Genomic DNA, 22,143 nt, shown 5'->3' on the forward strand with positions numbered 1-22,143 from the left:
AAAACTTTAAAGTTTTATTAAAAAATACCACAATAATGCCACCAGCAAATACAAATAAACAGAAGAGGAAAAAAAAGTAAAGATAAGTCAACTGATATTATTATTTGAAGAACACTGGCAAAAAAAAAAAAAAGGTAAAATACCCAGGACACAATCCAGTGCACACATATTAATGAAACAATTTTTGTGAGTAGAGGAACAAGAAAGATGGATGGGGGGTGTATAAGCAAATAATGATCTCAAATTTCCACAGCTTCATAAAACACATGAATATGTAATTCAAGAGTCTCAAAACCTTCAACTCTTGCAAAAGGAGCCATATGATGATTAATGTCACATGCTAAGGAAAAGCCACAATCTTTAAAGCACTGTCAACCTATTCAACACATAACAGGATGCTCAGTAAAAACTCGCTTACAATTTATAATGCTCACAAGTTTTGACTCATCAATGTTACTAAAGCAAAGTGCATTCAGTAGGAAAAAAAAACCTTCAGATTTGGAATTTGGCAGTTCTTCAAGGCTAGTAACATGTGGTACCATATTCTCAGGGAGCTACAGCTAGCTCCCAGTAAGCCACAGCAACATGACAGTATACAGCCAGAATTCTACACTAATGCGCTGACAAGTTATGATATTCAGCAGTTTAAGAACACTATGTTCCAGCTGACAGTACAGTCAGACATGCTGTAACAACATTTTGATCAATGACTGACACTCCATACACAACCATGTTCCCATAAGATTATTAGGAAGGCAAATTTTTCAAGCCATTACAAGTCCCCATGCACTACATTATTAACATGTTTATAGTGATGCTGTTCTGAACAAATGTACTCCAATAGCATTTAATATGCTATCCACAATGTACAATAATATGTACAATAACATTTAATACTCGTTAACAAGCAATTATGGTAATGGCTAGTATGTATACTATGTTTTTAGCTATTTTAATTTTTATGCCTTCTATTTGCTTTTAAAAACAAAATTTGATAACTATAAACTCAGCCAGGTCCTCAAGGAGGTATTCTGAAAGGCATTGTTGCTACAAGTCCTAACAGCTCCGTGTGCTTCTAAAACTGAATTCAGCTCCTCACTAACACTAGGCAAGCGCTCCCTCACCAAGCTACGTTCTTAGCCCATCAATATGACTGTCCTAAACACCTTTCAAGGAGACGCTCTGTGAAGGGAACATAGTGACACTGATATCATTGATGTTATGTAGAACAAGAGTAGCGTGTATTGTTTCTGTCTAATTTTTTTCTTCTATAAGATTTTCAAGACAGGGTTTCTCTGTGTAATAGCCCTGGCTGTCCTGGACTGTCCTTGGCTGTCCTGGGCACTACTCGCTTCTGTCCAATTATCTAACAAAAAACGCAAAGGTTTGGGAGAAAGGGGGCAGGGAGAGTATAGGATAGGCAGGCAAGGTGGCACACACCTTCACTGCCAGCACTTAGAAGAAAAAGGCAGGAGGCTCTCTCTGAGTTTTGAGGCAAGCCTGGCCTATACAGAGCTCCAGATCAACCAGGGCTACCATAGTAAGACCCTGTCGTTTTAAAAAGACTTTTTATGTTATTAAAAAAAAAAAAAATCTTACTAAATAAGCAAATATTTTTGGTGAACAATGTCATTCATAGAAAACATTTCAGATACCTCTATAACTATATTTTAAGCTAATATTATTGTGTAAGAGTCAAAAAGTGAAAACAATGAAAAAACTTACATTGTAAAAATGCTAAAGTAGTTGGACATGGTGATGTAGGACTTTAATTCCAGCAGAGGGAGACAGATCTATGGGTTCTACGCCAGTTGGTCCACAGAGCAAGTCCAGGACAGCCAGGGCTACACAGAGAAACACTATCTTGAAAAACAAAAAAAGAATGCCTTCTTGCCCTACCTAGATTGTCACATTCCCAGAGCCCATTACAAATGGTTGTGAGCCACCATGTATGTGGTTGCTAGGAATTGAACTCAGGAGGACCTTTTACAGAGCAGCCAGTGCTCTTCACCTCTGAGCTATCTCTCCAGCGCTCTCCACCTCTGAGCTATCTCTCCAGCGCTCTCCACCTCTGCGCTCTCTCTCCAGCCATCTTCACATTCACTTACGACTGACTCAGTTACTTACCCAAGACAACTTCAAGTCTCAAACTTCACTAAGTGTCCTATAGAGATATTTATTATACCTTTTCCTTATTTAGATTTATAACAACTTACCAGTGGGTTGTACTTACATTACTCAGTAGTATAGCAATATGTGTGTTTGTAACCTAGAGGCAATAAGCTACATCACAGTTTATGCGTACAGTAAGCGATACATCGAGGTTTGTGTAATACACACACTCTATGATGGTTTTTTTTTCACTCTATGATGTTTACTCAGTAAGAATAGCACCTGTGATACTTTCTCAGAAAATATTATGACCATGTTGAAAATTTAATTACTTTTGTCAAAAAAGTTTTAAAACTAGAGAAATCAATAAACTGGCAAAATCTATAAATGAAACAAGCCAACAAACAATAAAATAGAAAATTTTTAATTCTTTAATCACTAAAATCAATTATTCAAAATAACAACTTTAAGAAAACTCAAGATTTTATTTTCAAAATAAAATAAGAGAGAAATATTTTATGACCATCTAGAAAGAGAAGGGGCAAGGGGGAGGAAACGGGGAGGAGGAAATCCTTCTTGATACTTCTCTATCAGTCACTTAGTCTTTATAGTTTAACAAGCTCATGCCTACATGGTTAAGAATGGTACTGATCTATAAAGTTGTAAGTACTTTAATCCAGGCTTTAGAACAGTTGTGTAATCCTTGAATTCATGAGGCAGAGGTAGGGGAACTGCCACACATCTAGGCCAGGCTGTGCCATGCAAAGTGTCAAGCCCTTTAAATGAAGAAGAGACCAGAGAAAAAAGGACAAAGAAAACAGAAGAAGTGAGAGTGTGAAGGGAAGAAGACAAAATTTCTCAAGGAAAGATAACTCAGAGGAGATACAAAATAAATACAGAATAATCCCCATCTAAAATGCTTGCAACCAGAAGATATGGGAGATTCAGCTTTCTGAATACTTACAGTGATTTTACCAACAAAGCATCAATAATCCAAAAACCCATAATCTGAAACGGATGTTCTAAAGGTGTTGGGGTTTAACCAGATTCAGAATTTTCAGAAAATGCTCAGAATTCTCAGGAAAGAACACTACCTGCCAGGTATAGTTGGCACCATAAGCCAGCACGTAGGAGATAAGGACAGTAGTAAGGATTCTTTGCCAGATATGGTTGGTCCTGTTAACCCTAGCACCTAGGACACAGTAATGAGGCCCTGTCTCAAAAAGCAACAACAAAAACCAAGCGAGGTATGGTGGCTCACACTTCAATGCCTGCACTCAGGAGGCAGAGGCAGGCAGATCTCTTGTGAGTTTGAGGCCAGTTTGGTCTAAGACATCTAGGAATATATAGATAGACCCTGTCCCAAAACATAAAAATTTCAAGAAGAATGCACATCATTCTGTATAAAATCAGCCGATACTTAAGTTTGCCCAAAATGAAGACAAACTGTAAATACAGAAAATTAATTAAACCACACATAACTGTGCCCATCTGCAATTCCAGAACATGGAAAAATGAAGCAGGAAGATGGTAAATTCAGGTTAGCCTGGATCATAGCGAGACCCTGTCTCCAAATATTTAGACCATTATTAACATTTTAGTAAACATTATTTGATAAGATAATATGAACTACCAAATAGTTTTAAATACTATACCATTCCAGTTTTCAATATTTTTTTCAAAGACTGTACTTACCCCCATTATCTGTTCTTTTTAAAGCTCCATCTTTATGGGGACACAGCTCACATCTCTATTTAAAGAAAATTAAAAAAAAAAAAAAAAAAAAAAAAAAAGGAAAAGGAAAAGGCAATGAAGTTTTTTTTTTCAGATCAAAACCGTATCTTTCCTATAACTTCAAAACTAACAAAGATACAATACCATTTCTATTCATTGCCACAAAGAAAATTCCAGAACACTTCTCATAAAATAAATAACTTGTTTTTTAAACACACTCATTTTTATATTTGAATGGGGTGTGTGTGTGTGTGTGTGTGTGTGTGTGTGTGTGTGTGTGTGTGTGTTTGTGTGTGTGTGTGTAGGTATGCATGCCATCCACGTGTATGCAGATATCCTTGGAAGCCAGAAGAGGGCACCACAGCCCCTTCCTAGTACTAGAACTATGGACAATCGTGACCTATCATATGATTGCTGGAAACCTAAGCCAGGTCGTCTCTGCAAAAGCAGCACATGCTTTTAAAAACTGTTACGCCATCTCTCCATCCTCCAAAATAACTTAAAAATTATTTTCCTTATAAAGTAGATAAAAACTTAGGTATATCTTAAAACTCAGTTGCCCACCACCACCGCCCCCCCACCCCCCGCTTTTTGTTTACATTAAAGTCAAATTTAGTGGCCCTTGCTTGTCATCCCAACATTCGGGAAATTCTACCATGAATTGAAGCCATTTGGACTACACAGACAAAACAAGCAAAATCCTAAATTTTGTATTAGTAACAACAAAGTCAAATGTGGTAGCTGATATTTAGGGTACCAGAATACTTGAGATGTTGTAGCAGGAATATGAACTAAGTCTAGAAATTTCAGACCATCCCAGAAATCATGCAAAGCCTACTTAAGGAGAAGAAAAACAAACAAACAAACTGGGTACAGAAGCTCGCAAGGCTGAAGCAGGGTTACCATGCTCAAGGCTAGCATGAGTTACAATGAGAAACTATCTTTAAAAAACAAAAAACAACAAAAAACAAAAAAAAAAAAAAAAACTTTCAACACAGGCCAGAAACAAGGTTTTGACACTGATATGGATCACTTTGGTCTTTAATGCAGGCTTGGGGATTATTGTAGTCAGGTAGGTCTGGTTTCTACGACAATCAAGAATCACTTTGGGGGACTGGAGAGATGACTCAGCAGTACACTACCCTGGCTGCTCTTGAGAGAATCCAAGTTAGATTCCAAGCAGCCATATCAAGTGGCTCACAAACGTCTCTAACTCCTGCTGTAGGGGATCTGACATTCTCTTCTGGCCTCTGCAGTCATAGACATATACACACCCATATACGTGTACACACGTGTACACACACACACGCACACGCACAAGCACACGCACACCTAAGCATATACCCTAAAAAAGAATCAGCTTGCTAGGCATGGAGATGCACACTTGGGAAGGCAGAGACAAACATATTTCTTGAGTTCAAGGGCAATTTGGTCAACAAAGCAAGTTCCAGGACAGCCAGTGCTACACAGTGAAATCCTATCTAGACAGAGGGGAAAAGTTATTTAAAGGTGACTGTTCTGGGCCAGGTGTGGTGGACATCAACTGTAATACCAGAACTGAAAGGAGAGGAGGCAAAAGGAACTCAAGATTATCCTCAGCTACATAGTAAATCTAAGGCTAGCCTGAGCTACATTATATAAAAGCCAGTCTCAAAAATTTTTAAAGGAAAATAAAAAAGGTAATTACAGTCAGCTAAACTATATCATACATTTCAAAAATCTACATTAAATGAAGTTAAGACTTCCAAAAGTGGTAAGCTTATGAGAGGATAACCCTGTAATATATATAACAACTGTAAATTCTGGAGAATACACATAACTGCTACCTCAATGAAATTCCTAACAGATTTTTAAAGCATATAGACTCTGTATTCAGTGAAAACTTGAGAAGAACTAGCATGAGAACTCAGCACATTTTTTTAAGTGTTACCCTGAAGGCAAGACAGAGCCAACCCTTAGAGGCTCCGGTAGTCATAATACCTAAGACCCACAATGAAGGGTTCAAAGCAACTTTGGTGTCTGTAAAGACAGATCTGAATCCCAAATGGGGCAAACTGAGGAAAAAGAACCCACAACCCAAAAGAGAGAGAGGGTGGGGCAGAGAATGAGTTTAAACATGCAAGGAGTCAGGGCAGTGGTGGCCCACGCCTTTAATCCCAGCACTTGGGAGGCAGTGTACAAAAGCAAGTCTAGGCTACACAGAAAAACCCTGTCTCGAAAAAACAAAAACAAACAAACAAAAAACATACAAGGTAATTTGAAGCCAAATAATCAACCAAATCTAATTTTTAAAATATCAACTTCAGGGCTGAGGAGTCAGCTCAGCGGGTAAAGCACTTGCCAAACAAGTGAGATGAGCTCAGACCCCAAAACCTAAGTAAAGCTGAGCAGAGTAAAGTGTGGGTAATCTTCAGAACTCACGGAAAATGGGAGAAAAGTGCAGCTTACTAGCCAACTGGCCTAACATACACAGTTTGAAACACTAAGATGAGTAAGGAGGACCCACGTCACATGCAATGCTGTCCTCAACCTCCACACATGCATAGTGGCATGTATATTCGTCAAACAAACACACATACAAATAAAAAATCTCATTCTAAAAAAATTTTAAGCATGGTCTTGTACAAATTCCTATTTGGGATATCTTGAAATTTTGATGCTCTTGCCTCTGCCTTCTAATGCTAGAATGCTCTACCACACTTGGATATGAGGTAATGACTAGATAACGACTCTACTGACCTACATTCCCAGCCCTAAAAAAATAAAAAATAAAAATAGTCCCTTCAAAGTGCATGGCCTTTTCAACAAATAATGATGATCTACACTACTTGACCTATAAAGAACCTGAAAAAAAAAAAAAAAAGATTAAGCATTGTCAAAACAAAAGGAAATCAATGTCAACTCCAAGATAATCCAGACTTTTATGGTAGCAGACCTGAGGCCAAACTGTCCTGAGTTCCAGGACAGCCAGGGATACACAGTGAGATTCTGCCTAAATAAATAAAATACACATGAAAAAGAATGAAAATGTACCTGTAATAAATGAGATGGGAAGTATCAAAAAAGGAAAAGAAATAACTAAATGGGACAGAGATGTAGTATTGTGGAAGTTTTGGTTTCATTAAAAGCTCAGTTATGTTATGTAAGCATGTTTTTGTTTAAATCACCAGGTGTGGGATATGAAGGTTGCTCCAGTTTGTCCACAGCTGGTAACAGCCTCATGAGAGGGTACATGATCTTTGTCAACAGGAAACTGCCTCGTGAGGAGGCATGGTTTTTGCCAGTTGGAAAAATAGGAGAACCCAGAGAAAGAGGGAGAGAGGAATGAGGGCTGCAAGCAGAATGCTTGGAGGGAGAAGGCTGAATATCCTGACGAGGAAAATTGGCATTGCCTCAAAGTACCAGATGATTCTGAACAGCAGGAAGTAGCCAGAGAAAACTCTGCCCCTTCCCTCCACTAACCTTCTCTCTCTCCTACCTGGTGTTGGGGTGTTGGAAGGGAGTGGGGTGGAGAAGAAAGAAAGAGATATAAGAAGCCAACCTGAAATAGACTTTAAAAGTATGCCTCCAGGGGCTAGAGGGATGGCTCAGTGGTTAAGGAGCACCGTCTACTCTTCCAGAGGTCCTGAGTTCAATTCCCAACAACCACATGGTGGCTCACAACCATCTACACTGGTATCTGATCCCCTCCTCTGGCATGCAGGTGTACATGGAGATAGAGCACTCACTCATACATAAAAAATTAAGTAAAATTTCAAAAATATTAAGAAAAAAACACAGACAGGATAGAGATGTAGCTTAATGGCATAAAGAATACCCAGCTTTCACACAGATCCGAGAAAGAAAAAGGAAATAAGCGACAGAGCCTGGCCTGTAGCAGAGGGCAGAGAGTCAGGAGGACTGTGCCAAGCTCAGGCCAGCCTGTGTTGTACAGATATCCTGTCTCAAAAATACAACAAAGCTTGGGATGTAACTCAGTTGTGGAGAACTGTTTTAGTATGTGTAAGGTTCTGAGTTTAATTGTTCAACATTGAAAAATGTTGGAGGAATGGATTTGTGCATTATGTATTCAAATGCTGATTTCTGTACCCAGAGATTTGGGTGAAGTCCCAGACGTTGGCACTGTCATTATTACTTAAGCATCTCCTCTCTCAATAGTGTGTAAAATTTGTTCTCCATCATCTCTGATTGGTTAATAAAGAGCTGAACAGCCTATAGCAGGACAGGAGAGTTAAGGCTGGACTTCCCTCAGGGAGAGGTTCCAAGGTAGATAGAGAAGAGAGTCACCATGAGGACAGGGATGGAGCAGAAGCAGCCAGGGCGAGCACATGGCTGAGAAGTACGCTAGGCCAGCATAGTCAGGTTAGAACAGGTAAGTATATACCCAGCGAAAGTGCTTAAAGTCATTATTAATGTAATAGGTCTCCTTGACATTAGTTGGGAGATAGAGCGAGCATGGAAAAGCCCATACTGTTTACAGTAAAAATCAGCACTGCAGAATAACAAGAGGAGAGGGACAACTACAATGTGCAGAAAAAGGAATGCTCAGAGAACTCAAAACGCAGCAAACAGGAGGCTCAAGTACCAGGCACAGTGATGTACACCTGTAATCCCAACATTAGAAAGGAATGCACCAAATTCAACACCAGCCTGCTCTACAAAGCACACTACAGGTCAACAAGGGCTACACAGAAAAACCCTGTCGCAAAAACAGTAAAACAGAAGTGAGAGGCCCAAACAATAAATAAATGGGATAAAGTATTGAAAGAAAATACTGTCAACATAAAATTATGTATTTGTATAACTAATCAATATCTGCAGATAAATTATTAATGGCCAATCATCCAGAAGACTCTAGCACATCTATGGTAGTATCTGTGAGCTAAGGTCTCTCAAACAGGAGAACCACCCTAAGTAAGTTACTACAGGGCGGGGAGAGGGGAGAGGAGAGTGGGTTATTTGTGAGTTAGCCAACATTCCTGCCCCTTCATTCTGTCAAGACATTTGTCTAAGAGACAAATAGTAACATTAAAATGACAAGCAGAATTCATGAAGCAGGAAACATACTTTGTAAAAATACAGGGGAAGGGCTGGCAAGATGGTTTCAGCAAGCCTGGTGAGCTGAGGTCTATCTCTCGAAACCATGTAAATATGAAACTATAGAACTACATAATGTTGTCCTCTGGCTTCCACGCGCTTGCCATGGCATCATCACCATATGCGTGCAACACACAATTATATACTCACAAATAATAAACAACAACAACAATAATAATAAATTAAGCCAACAAGATAGTTCAGCAGTAAAGGTGCCTGTTACCAAACCTGACAACCTGAATCAACCAAACCACTGGACCCACATTGTTAAGAGAACTGACTCAATAGGCTGGAAAGATAGTTCAGCAGTTTTAAGCACTTGGTCGCTCTTCCAGAGGTACTGAGGTCAATTCCCAGAAACCACATGGTGCTTCACCACCATCTACAATGGGACCTAATGCAGGCATACATGCAAATGAGGCATTCATGTACATAAATCTTTTTTTTTTTTAAGTCTTAAAAGCCAGGTACAGAATCATGGTGCCGCACGCCGTTAATCCTAGCACTTGGGAGGCAGAGGCAGGTAGATCTCTGTGCGCTCAAGGCCAGCCTGGTCTACAAAGTGAGTCTAGGGACAGCCGGGACCGTTAAGACAGAGAAACAGAAAGAAAAAAAGAAAGAAAGAAAGAAAGAAAGAAAGAAAGAAAGAACAAAAGAAAGAAAGAAGAAGAACAGAGAGAAAGAAAGAAAAGAAAGAAAAAGAAGGAAAAAGAGAAAGAAAAGAAAGAAGAGAAAAGAAAGAAAGAAAGAAAGAAAGAAAGAAAGAAAGAAAGAAAGAAAGAAAGTAAGTTAGTTAGTTAGTTAGTTTGGGGCTGGAAAGATGCTGGCTCAGAGGTTAAGAACACTAACTGTTTTTCCAGAGGTTCTGATTTCAATTCTCGGCAACCACATGGTAGCTCACAACCATCCACACTCGAATCTGGTCCCCTCTCCTGGCATGCAAGTGTACATGCAGGCAGAGCACTGTACATAATAGATAAAGAAACATTAAAAACAAAAACAACAACAACACAGGAGGTGGGGAGTGCAGGTGCAGCGGCACAGCACTCTGGGAAGCAGGTGTATCTCTGTGAGTTTGTGGCCAGTCTGGTCAACAAAGTCAAGTGAGTCTAGGACATCAAAGCTACACAAAGAAACCCTGACTAGAAAAACCAAGTCTTAAAAGAAAACTAACTCCATTAAGAGTTGTCTTCTGACCTCCACAAACACACTGTGTTATGTGCGAAGGGAGAGAGGGAGGGAGATGTAACTAAAAGAAAAAAATGGGTCTGGGAGATGTATTATTGGTCAGTAAAGTATATACATTGCATATACAAGCTCTGATTTCAGAACCGCAGTATCCATGTGAAACAAGTTACATATAGCAGCACAAAGCTAGGATCCCAGCCCTGGCAAAAAGGATCCTGGAAGTTCACTAGTAGCCAGTCTAGCAAAATGTCCACCTCAAAAAATAAGATGGGCCGTGTGTGGCAGTGCACACCTTTAATCCCAACACTGTCAGGCAGAGGCAGTCAGAGTTCCCAATTTGAAGCCAGCCTAGTCTACATAATGAATGAGGTCCAAGACAGCCAGAAAACAGGAAAGTGCTTAAGACACCTGACATGAAGCCTTGGCAGCTCATGAACACACATAATGCACAAAAACTCAGAAGTTACACATTCCAAATGTTTGAACTGTATAGTACATTAACTATATATTATTAAAGTAATTCTAAAAAGTTAGTTATTAAATCTAAGTTACATTAAAAGTAGTGGCCCACATCTGTAATTCCCAGCACTGAAAAGGCTGAGAGAGAAGGATCCCTGGGGCTCTGTTCGCCAACAAAATTGGCAGGCATAAAAAAAAAGAGACTCTCTCAAAAAGCAAGATGGGAGAACTAGGAAGAAACAGAATGTCTTCACAAAATACAAATACAACAAAGAGAGAGATAATTCAAGCCATTGCATAAACATGTCCAAAAACCTTATAAACAAGTCCATATAAGAATATAATTTTAAAACAAAACTTATTTGAGGTGGGGTAGAGTCTCATTATGCACCTCTGGTTAGCCTAGAACCTGCTCTCTAGACCAAACTGGCTATATCTTAGAGCAATCTTCCTGCCTCTCCACGCAGAGTGCTAGCACTGCAGGCATGTGCCACCTACTACCACTTCCTGCTTAAGACACAGTGAAATGAAAATAATTTAAGTCACTGAGTATGTTTGTTGACTACATTAGAAAAACATAAAATTAATGATGTGGGGTCCAACATAAAATTCAAGATGGCTTAGAGAGTAAAGGATGCTTGCCACCAAGCCTACTGGAGTTTGATCCTCAGAACCCACGTAATAGAGAGAACTTGTGATACCCATAAACTGTTCTCTGACCTCCACACACACAAATAAGCAAAGAAACAAACAAATGACTTTTTTTTAAGTTGAGGAGGAAAAAAAAATGACTTAAAAAAAAAAAAAAAACAAAGTACAAAGTAGGGGATGAAACAGAAAAGAATGCATTAGGGAAGCCTAAAAACAAAGTTGAGCATTTGTTAATAATGAAGCTGAAATTGCAAGCCTAATTTTTTAAGAGGTAAAAATTAACATGCTGGTACTGTTGGAAACATGTAAGAAGATAACAAGCTCCAGGCCAGCTTGAGCATCACAGTGAAATCGTGTCTCAAAATTAATAAAAAGCAACAATAATAATACAGAGATGGGACACATAACTTACCAATATTGGGAATAAAAAGAAAATTATCACCAAAGAAACCAGATAATAAAAATGCAGAATGTTATCCTTTAAAAAAAACACAACTCGAGGCTGGAGAGATGGCTCAGAGGTTAAGAGCACTAGCTGCTCTTCCAGAGGTCCTGAGTTCAACTCCCAGCAACCATATGGTGGCTCACAACTATCTATAATGTGATCTGATGCCCTCTTCCGTCATGCAGGCAGAACACTATTATATACATAATAAATAAATCTTTTAAAAAATAATAAAAAAAACACAACTCCTCAAAACTAAGACAAAAAAAAAAAAAAAAAAAAAAAAAGAAAAGAAAAGAAAGAAAAATACAGTTCTCTAAAGCTGACCTCATTATCAAAATACCTCCAAGAAAAGGGAGATTTCATGTGGTAAACAATTCCACGCCCAAGCTTATACAAGATGTTAGCATACTGCCCGCAGTCTGCCTAGCAACGCAGACTAGAGGCAGTGTGCTAACACAAGCAACCCTAAGTCCCTGCCCTCACAAGTCTGTCTCTGCCCCTACAACTTAAAAGCCCAAGTGAACAATGACAATGACCCATAACTAGGTGGTGCTAAGTCCCAGTAATCCTAGAACCTGGGAGGCAGGACATCATAAATTGGGGTGTAGGAGGGGCAACAAATGGCCCAGAAGTTAAGAGCACAGCTGTTCTTCCAGAGGACCAGAGTTAATTCACCTGTACATGGCTAGTAACAATCATCTGTAACTCTGCAGCCAGCACAAAAGTGGTGCACGGACATACATGCAGAGAAACTATACATGCTGACCATAGTTCCAGGTCAGCATGAGCTAAATGACACTTTGTCCCAAAAGAACAAAATTCAAACATTAATAAAACAAAATCCAATAATCAGTATCTAGCAAATAGCTACATATATATATATATACACATATATATATATATATATATATAAAATCCTGCTGTACATAAATGCAAAAAGATTTACATTAATAATCTGAATCCAACATTACACATCACAAACAAATAATGTATCCTGTAGCTGGTCTTTGCTACTTTCTCTTCTTTTTCCCATCCTTTACCCCCCAGCCCCCGTTTTACCCCCTAAAACTAGATAGAAGAGAAACAAGAATAGAGCAGAAAGAGGAATTAGGAAAATCCCCAATCTAATTCCTTTCCTTTCTTCTTTGACCACAGCTATTAGTAAACTGCAACCAACCTCCCTGACAGACCAACAGACACCAATTCTATCTACTGGGGGCTCTAGCATTTATATATCCTCTGAGAAGTTGCCAGGATTCCACATATTAAACAATGATAGAAACTATCTGCAGCTGGCAAAACCATGCCTCTGCTAGAGCACCGGGCAAATCAGAGCCAGCTAATTCGGACAGTGTGAAGCAGCCTCATGTCCCCACAACTGGGATTAAAACAAAAGCACATTCTTGTATTTCTATTTTTTAAAGAATCCAGAATTCTTAAAAGTCACTACAGTATTCGATGAATACAAGATTAGAAAAACCTTTGAAAATACATGAAATTCACTAAGTATTTTAAATATATCATCTCAATACAAAACCAGCATTTAAAATTCAGCACCCTTTTACGATATTCTCAGTTAACTCATTGCAACCCTCCAGTTTTAGCCCCCAAGTGCTTGTTTTACATGTAAACCACCACACCCAGTTATGTTTTCACGTTGTTTTTGGTTTTGGTTTCACAGTACTAGAGGTCAAATGCAAGGACTTACACATGCTAAGCACCAGCACCTGTTACATTTTCATTGCTCCGACTCTGAAATTGTCCGACTTCCCAGAGCTAAACAGTAAACAGCTTTCATGTGTAAACCAGGAGTCCATACCTTAACCTTCTTAGCCTACCTTAACTATAGGCCACTGTATTTCCCCTATCTAAGGCAAGTTGCAAACAAGTATAGACCAACTCAAGAGTCCTAGAAAGAAGTAGGACTAGGTAATCCTAAACTGTTTGCCCTGGTTCTCCCATTCATTCCCCAGGCTTCCCTTTTCCCCTATGCCACAAGACTACTGACAGAACCACTGAAAGTACACTTGTGGCATGGCCTAACTCTCCCTTCTAGTGACTGGTGAACTGTAAAAATCTTTCCAATGGCAGTTTATGTCCTGATCTGTTGACACATTTCAAATAATAAAACCTGTATTTGAAAATAATAAGGATCATTAATAAAAGCCAACAGAATGTTGGACCTAGTGCTACATGCCTTTAATCCTTATACTCAGAAAGACAGAGGCCTTAGGAGATTGAGGCCAGCCTGTTCTCTACCAAAGTGAGTTGTGGTCCTACCAGGGATACAAAGAAAGACTGTTGATGCTAGGGTTTTGGAGGTGGGTGGTGGTATTGGTGGTGGTGCTGGTGCTGGTGGTGGTGGTTGTTTTTTTCCAAAACAAGGTTTCTCTGTGTAGCACTGCCCTTGCTGTCCTGCCTCTGTCTCCCAGAGTGCTGGGATTAAAGGTAGGCTCCACACACACGGCTAGTTTTTAAACTCTATTTTATTTTCAGAATTTATTGCCTCTACCCCTCTTCTCTATCCCAATCCCTTTCAACGCCCCAACACTAGGTATGAGAGAAAGAAGGCTAGTGGAGAGTGGGGGTACAGACCTCCTTACTTCTCCGGGACGATTGAAGCATGTCTGTCCCCCCTCCCACCTCTCTCTTCTCTCATCCTCCTCCCCCACTCTGAGATGTGCCTCAAAGCCTTCTCTGCAAAACACACACACTCTCTCCATCTTCTACAGACCACCACACTTTCTCTCCGAACTCTTGCAGAGTCCTCAGAATTAAGCTCCCTGCAGCTGTCAAAGACCATGCCCCGAATGAGGCAATATCAGCTGTGGACAAACTAAAGCCCAAACTAAAATCCCTTGGGATTAAAGCAAATATATGTTTACATAATATAACTCAGTTTTTAAAGAAACCAAAACTTTCATTATAGAAGACTATGTCGCCAAAAATAAAATAAAAATCAATTCTACCTAAGAATAATTAGAAATTGCATTTTTATCCAGCCATAGTGGTATATATACACATCAGTATAACACTCAAGAGGATTGAAAAAATTGTGGCCAGTAATCCTAGTACTCAGGAGGACTGCAAATTCAAGGCCAGCTTGGGTTACCTTTAAAACACATACACAAAGATCTTTAAAAACAGGGTTAAGGCTGGTGAAATAACTTCGCAGATAAAGGTGCTTGCTGACAAACCTAATGACCTGAGTGTGATTCCCAAAACCTACAGAGTGAAGGGAAACAAATTTACAAATTGTCCTCTGACCTATACACACACACACACACACACACACACACACACACACACACACCACATGCACGCACTCATGTGTAAAAAAAAGCAAAAGAAAAATAGGGCTGAGCCAGAAGCAAAGGCTTCTACCTGGTGAGTTTTAGGTCACTGACCCAAGGCTACATAGTGAGATTCCCCCACCTTAAAATAAATAAACAAATAAATAAATGGAAAATAGGGCCACTGGAGGAAGAAGCAGGTAAATCTCTATGAGTTTGAGGCCAGTCTGGTCTACACAGTGCATTCCAGTACAGCCAGGGTTACACAGAGAAAACCTGTCTCCAGGGAAAAAAAAAGAAAAAGGAAATAAGAGTCCTGCACAACTCTAATTCCAAGGGGCATATGCAAGATACACACCCCCCCCAAAAAAAGAGAGAGACAGACACTGATATAAATACAAGGATTCAAATCTGTTACTATGTTGATTCTAACACTGATCTACAAACCAAAGCAAATCTCATCTCACTGATGTTTTGGAGGAAATAGAGAAGGTAGTGGCTATACAGAATGTGAATTTAGACTATACACTCTATAAGAGAAAAAGGAAGATTAAAAGGCTTGTAACTTTAACTTCAAGATATATACTGTTACAAATATTTGCAAAAACATAATAAAAATTAGGCTAGATAAACAGACCAATTGAAGAAGGTAAAGTTCTTAAAGAGGGTCTCAATTATACAGCATACTCTACGAAAGCAATGCAGTGAAGGTTTCATTCAAAAGTAACTGCATAGCCATGTACAAAAACTGAAACCTACAAAAAATATGTGAAATGTGTCATAGATCTAAATATAAATTATCAAAAATTAAAAATTTAAAGGAAATTACCTTCATGACTTCAGGGTTAGGCAAAGTGTCTTAGCTCACAGTAAGCAACAACTATAAAAGAAAACACTGACAAATTAGACTTCATCAGATTTTAATATTTCTGCTTACGGGTACAATTATGAATGAAAATAAATAAGTAAAACTATACAGAAGTATTTATAAAACATTTCTCTAACAAAGACCAGTATCTCCAACACATAAAAACCTTATGCAAATTAAACTAGATAGAGAAATTAAAGAAGCTAAAAGCTCTGAGCAGAGTCTCAGAACTCAGGTCAACACACAAACCGCAACATGCTCAGTATGCTCAAGTGCTCACAATGACATCCAAGTATCACAATGGCATGACACCCATCAAGATGCAGTGAATAAAAGGTGCTTCATTCAGCTTTCTTGTATGAAATAAAAACCTCACAAAATGAATAAAACGACAGCACTGAAGACACTAGACAAGAAACAAGACAATGATACCTTAGAGACAAGAAACATATGACACAAGCCACCGAAGTGCCCAGCTTACTGCCTTGGGAAGAGTTTTCAGGCCGAGGAACAAGGAGGAGCAACCCAGACAGGGCCTGTGGTCTCCCCAAGTTGAGGAAATGGAGCTGGGAGTCCAAGGAAGCCAAGGTAGCTAGAGCTCACAAGGGAGACCAGCACTGAGTAGAGAGCTGGAGAGAGAGAGAGAAATGAAGAAATCTACAAAAGCTCATTCTAGAACTTTTAGTTGAATACCAAATCAGCACTTACATATAAGGGCCTATCCAAGGCCAGAAGAATCAGAGGGAGCAAGGTTCGGCATCACACAAAGTGAATCATACACACTCTGAGAAGCCAGACTATCACTTCAGAGGGTAAGAAAAGAAATAGGGGTGTGCTAGGAAGATTGCTCCCTCAGTGGGCAATACCGATAACCTGAGTTTAATACTTGGAACCCATGTGGAAGGACAGAACTGACCCCCAGAAGCTGAAAAGCTGTCCTCTTTCCTCCATGAACTGTGGCATGTATTTTCTCACGCTCATGGACAGAACCTAACACACACACACCACACACAGGGAAAAATTTATAAGACTAATACAAAAACAGGAAATTCTATCCTGTAATGAAATAAGAATTAGTCAAACCCGGACTGAAATGTTAGACAAGTCCTTTAAAACAATTATAATGAGGGACTGGAGAGATGGTTCAGTGGTTGAGAGCACTTGCCACTCTTCCAGAGGTCCTTAGTTCAATTCCCAGCAACCACATGGTGGCTCACAACCATCTGTAATCTACGATCTGGTAGCCTCTTGTGGAGTGCATGAAGACAGTGTACTCATTAAGTAGATCGTTTTTTAATATTTATTTATTTATTTATATGAATGTTCAATCTGCATGTACACCTGCATGCCAGGAGGGCATTAGAGGGTATAGGTGGTCGCAAGCCACCACGTGGTTGCCAGGAATTAAACTCAGGACCTCTGGAAGAGCAAACAGTGTTCTTAACCGCTAAGCCATCTCTCCAGCCCCCTAAACAAATCTTTTTTTAAAAGTTGTAACGACTAAATTTCATATAAGCAGAAAGTTAGAGGAAACAAGTGATAACAAAGTTTAGTTTGTTTTGCTTCTTGGTTTTTTGTTTTTTGTTTGTATAATATAAATGCAGGTGTACTGGAAGTGGCATGGGAAAGGGGGAGGGAAGGGGAGGACGTGCTGGGGGTGGGGATGAAAGGAGAGAGGGTAGGGAGGTGGGGGAAAAGGGCATAAAGTAGATCTTTGTCTTCATTTTTTTTTTAAGGCGTATTTATTACTTATATAGTGCTCTGCCTGCATGAATACCTGTGGGCTAGAGGAAGGAACCAGATCTCATTACAGATGCTTATGAACCACCATGTGGTTGCTGGGAATTGAACTCAGGACCTTCGGAAAAGCAGGCAGTTCCCTTAAACCTCTGAGCCATCTCTCCAGCCCAACAGAAAGTTTAAAAAGTTTCAACCTAGAGCTGGGAGATGATAGTGCACACCTTTAGTCCCTGCACTTGGGAGACAGAGGCAGGTGGATCTCTGTGAGTTTGAGGCCAGCCTGGTCTACAGCGTGAGTTCCAGGACAGCCAAGGATAAAAACAGAGAAACCCTGTCTCGAAAAAAACAAAACAAAAAATTCAACCATAGTGCTAGCTACATGCCTATAATCCTAGCACTTGAGATGAAAATGCAGGAAGATGAGGAATTAATTATAAACATAGCCAGGTGTGGTGGCACATCTGGGAGAGGGATTATAAACATGTCTATCTAAAGGCTGAACAGAAAAAACTGATTCACACAGCATGTAAAACCAAGTAATGTTTGCTTATTGTATGTGGTGTGATATATGCATGTGTTGGAAATATGTGTTGGGGTGAGCACACTTGTGCATGTGAACATGAAAGCTAAAGGATGCCATCGTATGGTCCTCCATCTTGTTTTTCTAGGCAGGGTCTCTCTGGAGCTTAACACCTCACTACACTAACTAGAAAACCACAAGGAACCCTGACTCTGCATTTCAGTGCTGGGACCAGCATTCCTGGCTTTGAATGCCAGTGTCTATGCAGCAAGCACTTACCGCTACCCACCTCCACAACCCCAAGTACCACTCAATAACCTGAGTGAAACAAAAGGGAAGGAACTTTAAAAAATTAACTTCAAGCCAGGTGTGGCGGCGCACACCTGTAATCCCAGAACTCAGGGAGGCAGAAGCAAGCGAATGGATCTCTGTGAGTCCAGGCTGGCCTGGTTTACAAAGTAAATCTAGGACAGCCAAGGCTGCAGAGAGAAACAAAAAAGAGTATATGGGGCACAGCTGGAGAGGTCGATGAGTCTGGCATACCCAGATACCCAGCCAAGCTCACTGTATTATGATAGACTCCTTTTCTCAAGTGAGGTTCTCTCTTCCCCTGATCTGGTACCCCCAGATCCTCTAAGGAGTGTCACATGACCTTCAGGAAAGATCACAGGCCCTACCATTTCCAGATAAGAAAACCGGTTTAGCAAACACCTGGGAATTCCTAGAGCACCCCACCCTATGCTGAAGAGATCCTAGCCTTGAGCAATGACCCTTAACTGTACCTAGAAGTTATTCCCTCACCCATAAGATATTTAAGTACCATGTTTTCCTTCTTGTGATAGGACCCCCATACGACTGCATGTAAATGAGGTAGTGTGCCACTGCATTTAGATTACATATCCTGGCATCTCTGGCCCACAAAACCCTCCTCACTGCCTAAGGTTTATAAATAAAGGATGGCTGGCTAGTTTGCTCCCTCAGGTGCTCACCATTTCTCCACCATTTATTCTGGGGAAGAACTGCTGCTGGATGCCTGATGGTCAGCCATGACAGTCACTGAAGCCTGCTCCATAGCCACTGCTGAGCACACGTGAAGCACTCACTTGCCCAGGCCTGAGTCTCACCAGTCCTGCTTCCTATGCCATGCATAGCTCAGCAGCTAGAATTTGTAACACTTGGTATCATCACAGGTCTGTGGAGCTCCACTGCCACCTGATATGGCCATTTCATTCTAAAAGAACTAAACTGTAACCAACCCACCACCCCCCACCACCCACACACCCTAAGACTAGGAACCTGACCTAGCATGGGGGGGAGGGAGCCAGCCGGCCTCAGGCCTCAAGCCTCATCCTGAGCACTCTAAGCCACCCACTGAGAAAGCAGCACCAGAACCAGCCTGCAGGACACGGCATACAGGCTACCCGTCAGACATGAACAACAAAAACGAACTTCAGTTAGCTTTATCAAAAAGTCAAATGTATTCATAACTAGAGCCACCAAAGAGGCAATACAGAAAAACCTGAAGAGAATATACTAACAAACCCTTTATATCTGGTTAAAATTATAAATAAGATCATGTGTGGACAAAGAGAGACTGTGGGGGAAGAAAAACAAAACAAAACTCAAGTATACTCAGGAATGTTGGCTCACATCTATCTATAGTCATAGCACCTGGGAGGCAGAATCGGAGCAGCCACTGCAAATTTGAGACCAATATGGTTTCTGTAGCCAGCAAAGGCTCCACTTTTTTAAACAACATGAGAGAGAAGCTGAAGAGACAGACTGTTCTCTTCTACAGCAACTGAACTCCACTCCTAGCACCCAACAGCATCTATACTCTGGCTCCAGGGAATCCAATGTCCTCTAGGCTCCAAATACCTGCATACATACACACACACACACACACACACACACACACACACACACACACACACACACAACCTAAAAATAAATCTTAAGGAAGAAAAAATATAAATATGCATTAAAAGCACCCTAATAAACATCAACTACAAGAATCAAGAAAGGTAAAACACAGTCAGGCAATGGTAGCATAGGCCTTTAATCCCAGGACTCTAGAGAGAAAGGCAGGTTGATATCTGAATTATGGAATTCCAGAACAACCAGGGCTACCAAGAAATACTATTAAAAAACAAACAAACAAACAAAAGTAATATAAAATATAATACATCATAATCAAATTAGCTAAGTTCAGAAACAAAATTCCTTAATGTAAAGAAAAAGGTCATGCTGGGTACAGTGGCAAATGCCTTTAATCCCAGCACTTGGGGAGGCAGAGGTCCATCTTTGTGAGTTCGAGGCCAGCCTGGTCTACAAAGTGAGTCCAGGACAGCCCAGGCTACACAGACAAACCCTGTCCAGAGAAACTCTGTCTCAAAAAACAAACAAAAAAAGTCATATTATCACAAAATTAAAAATAAAACTCAAATGAGAAAAATAGGACTTTCAAGGCACTTATACCACAGTTGAATGGGAAATTTATAGCATTTGATACATCTATTTGTTAAAAGCTTCAGTTTGACCAGGCATGGTGGAGCACACCTTTAATCCCAGCTCTCTGGTAACAGAAGCAATACTGACCTACACTGAGAGTTCCAGGACAGCCAGGGGTACATACAGGAACTCAAGTCTCAAAAACAAAACAAAACAAACAAACAAAAAAAAAAGCAGCAGCTCAGGAATGGTGTTTATCCTAACACCTTGGAGGTAGAGGCTCAGAAACCAAGGCCTAGAGCTGAGGATAGCTCAGTGTTAGGGCATTTGCCTAAAATGCATAAGGCTTAAGCTCTAAAAGTAGAAAAGGACACAGAAAGGGGGGAAAAGTAAAGACAGATGTTTCAAAATAGAAAAAAAAAAAAAAAAAAGCTGGCTGCTCTTGCAGAGGACCTAGATTCGGTTCCCAGCAACCACAAAGCAGCTCACAACCATCTGTAACTCCAGTTCCATGGGATCCAGTGCCCTCTTCTAGCACTACATACATGTGGTGTGTATACACACACACAAGTAGTCAAAACATTCATACATATAAGAATAAATAAAAGGACAGATCATTACATACAACAACCAGTCAAAATGCATTGTTGTGGAGCTCAGCCACAATGGCTGAGCTACAAACACTTCAGGCTCAGGGAACACTGTGGAAGAGTGGCAGACACGCTGTAAGACCCAGAGCATCAAGGAGTTTGCTGTGAAGACTGTGTCCTAGTACCTGGTGCCAGAAGCTACACCCATAAAGCCACACCAACAAGACTGCCTACATGAGCGCAACAAGGAAAATAGTAGACATGTAAAAGTGGAGGCGGAGCGGAAGCTTACAAGACCTCAATCTACACCAACTACAGGCAACTGAGAAACACTGTAAGAGAAACAGTATTCTCCAAAGAAGAGCACACCACTTGGTTGTCTTAACAGTTGGCCCTGAGAACACTCATGCAAGTGCCATTGTTCAGACCGAAAATGTTATGCTTGGGAATATATGTGTGCTCACTAATTTTATGTCAACTTGACACAGGCTACAGTTATGAAAGGAGGGAGCCTCAACTGAAAAATACCTTTATGGGACTGGAGAGATGGCACAGCTGTTAAAAAGAAAAATACTTTTATAAGATGGGGCTGTAGACAAGCCTGTAGAGCATTTTCTTAACTAGTGATTAATAGGGGACGACATCCCTCCATTCCCTGTATAGGTGCACACCTATAATCCCAGCACTTAGGAGACACTCCAGGAAAATCTGAGTTCAAGGCCAGCCTGGTGTACAGACTGAGTTTCAAAACAGCCAAGGCTTCACAAAGAAACCTCATCTTGAATTTTTTAAAAAGTGCAAGCAAAAAATATTAAAACAGGCACTGCAGCACACACCTACATCGTTCAGGTGGCCACAAGTTCCAGACCAAGCTAGTGCAATCTACATAAGCAGTTCTAGACAATAAAGTCCTCAGTATAAGACCCTAACTCAAAAAAATAAAATAAATAAATAGTAGTAGCAGTGGTGGTGGTGAAGAAAAAAGGGCTGGG

At 40.2% G+C, this 22,143-nt stretch overlaps 1 protein-coding gene across 1 annotated transcript in view; it reads right to left on the reverse strand.

Annotated features, from left to right (window-relative positions):
• The window catches only part of Mllt10 (MLLT10 histone lysine methyltransferase DOT1L cofactor), a 149,795-nt gene that overhangs the window by 104,613 nt on the left and 23,039 nt on the right, over positions 1-22,143 (reverse strand). Inside the window, exon 4 of the mRNA XM_051151275.1 lies at positions 3,808-3,862. Coding sequence (XP_051007232.1) covers positions 3,808-3,862 — 55 coding nt within the window. The remainder of the gene's footprint in view (positions 1-3,807; positions 3,863-22,143) is intronic.

The sequence above is a fragment of the Acomys russatus genome, chromosome 9, assembly GCF_903995435.1.
Source record: "Acomys russatus chromosome 9, mAcoRus1.1, whole genome shotgun sequence".
In the NCBI taxonomy this organism is placed as follows: Eukaryota; Metazoa; Chordata; class Mammalia; order Rodentia; family Muridae; genus Acomys; species Acomys russatus.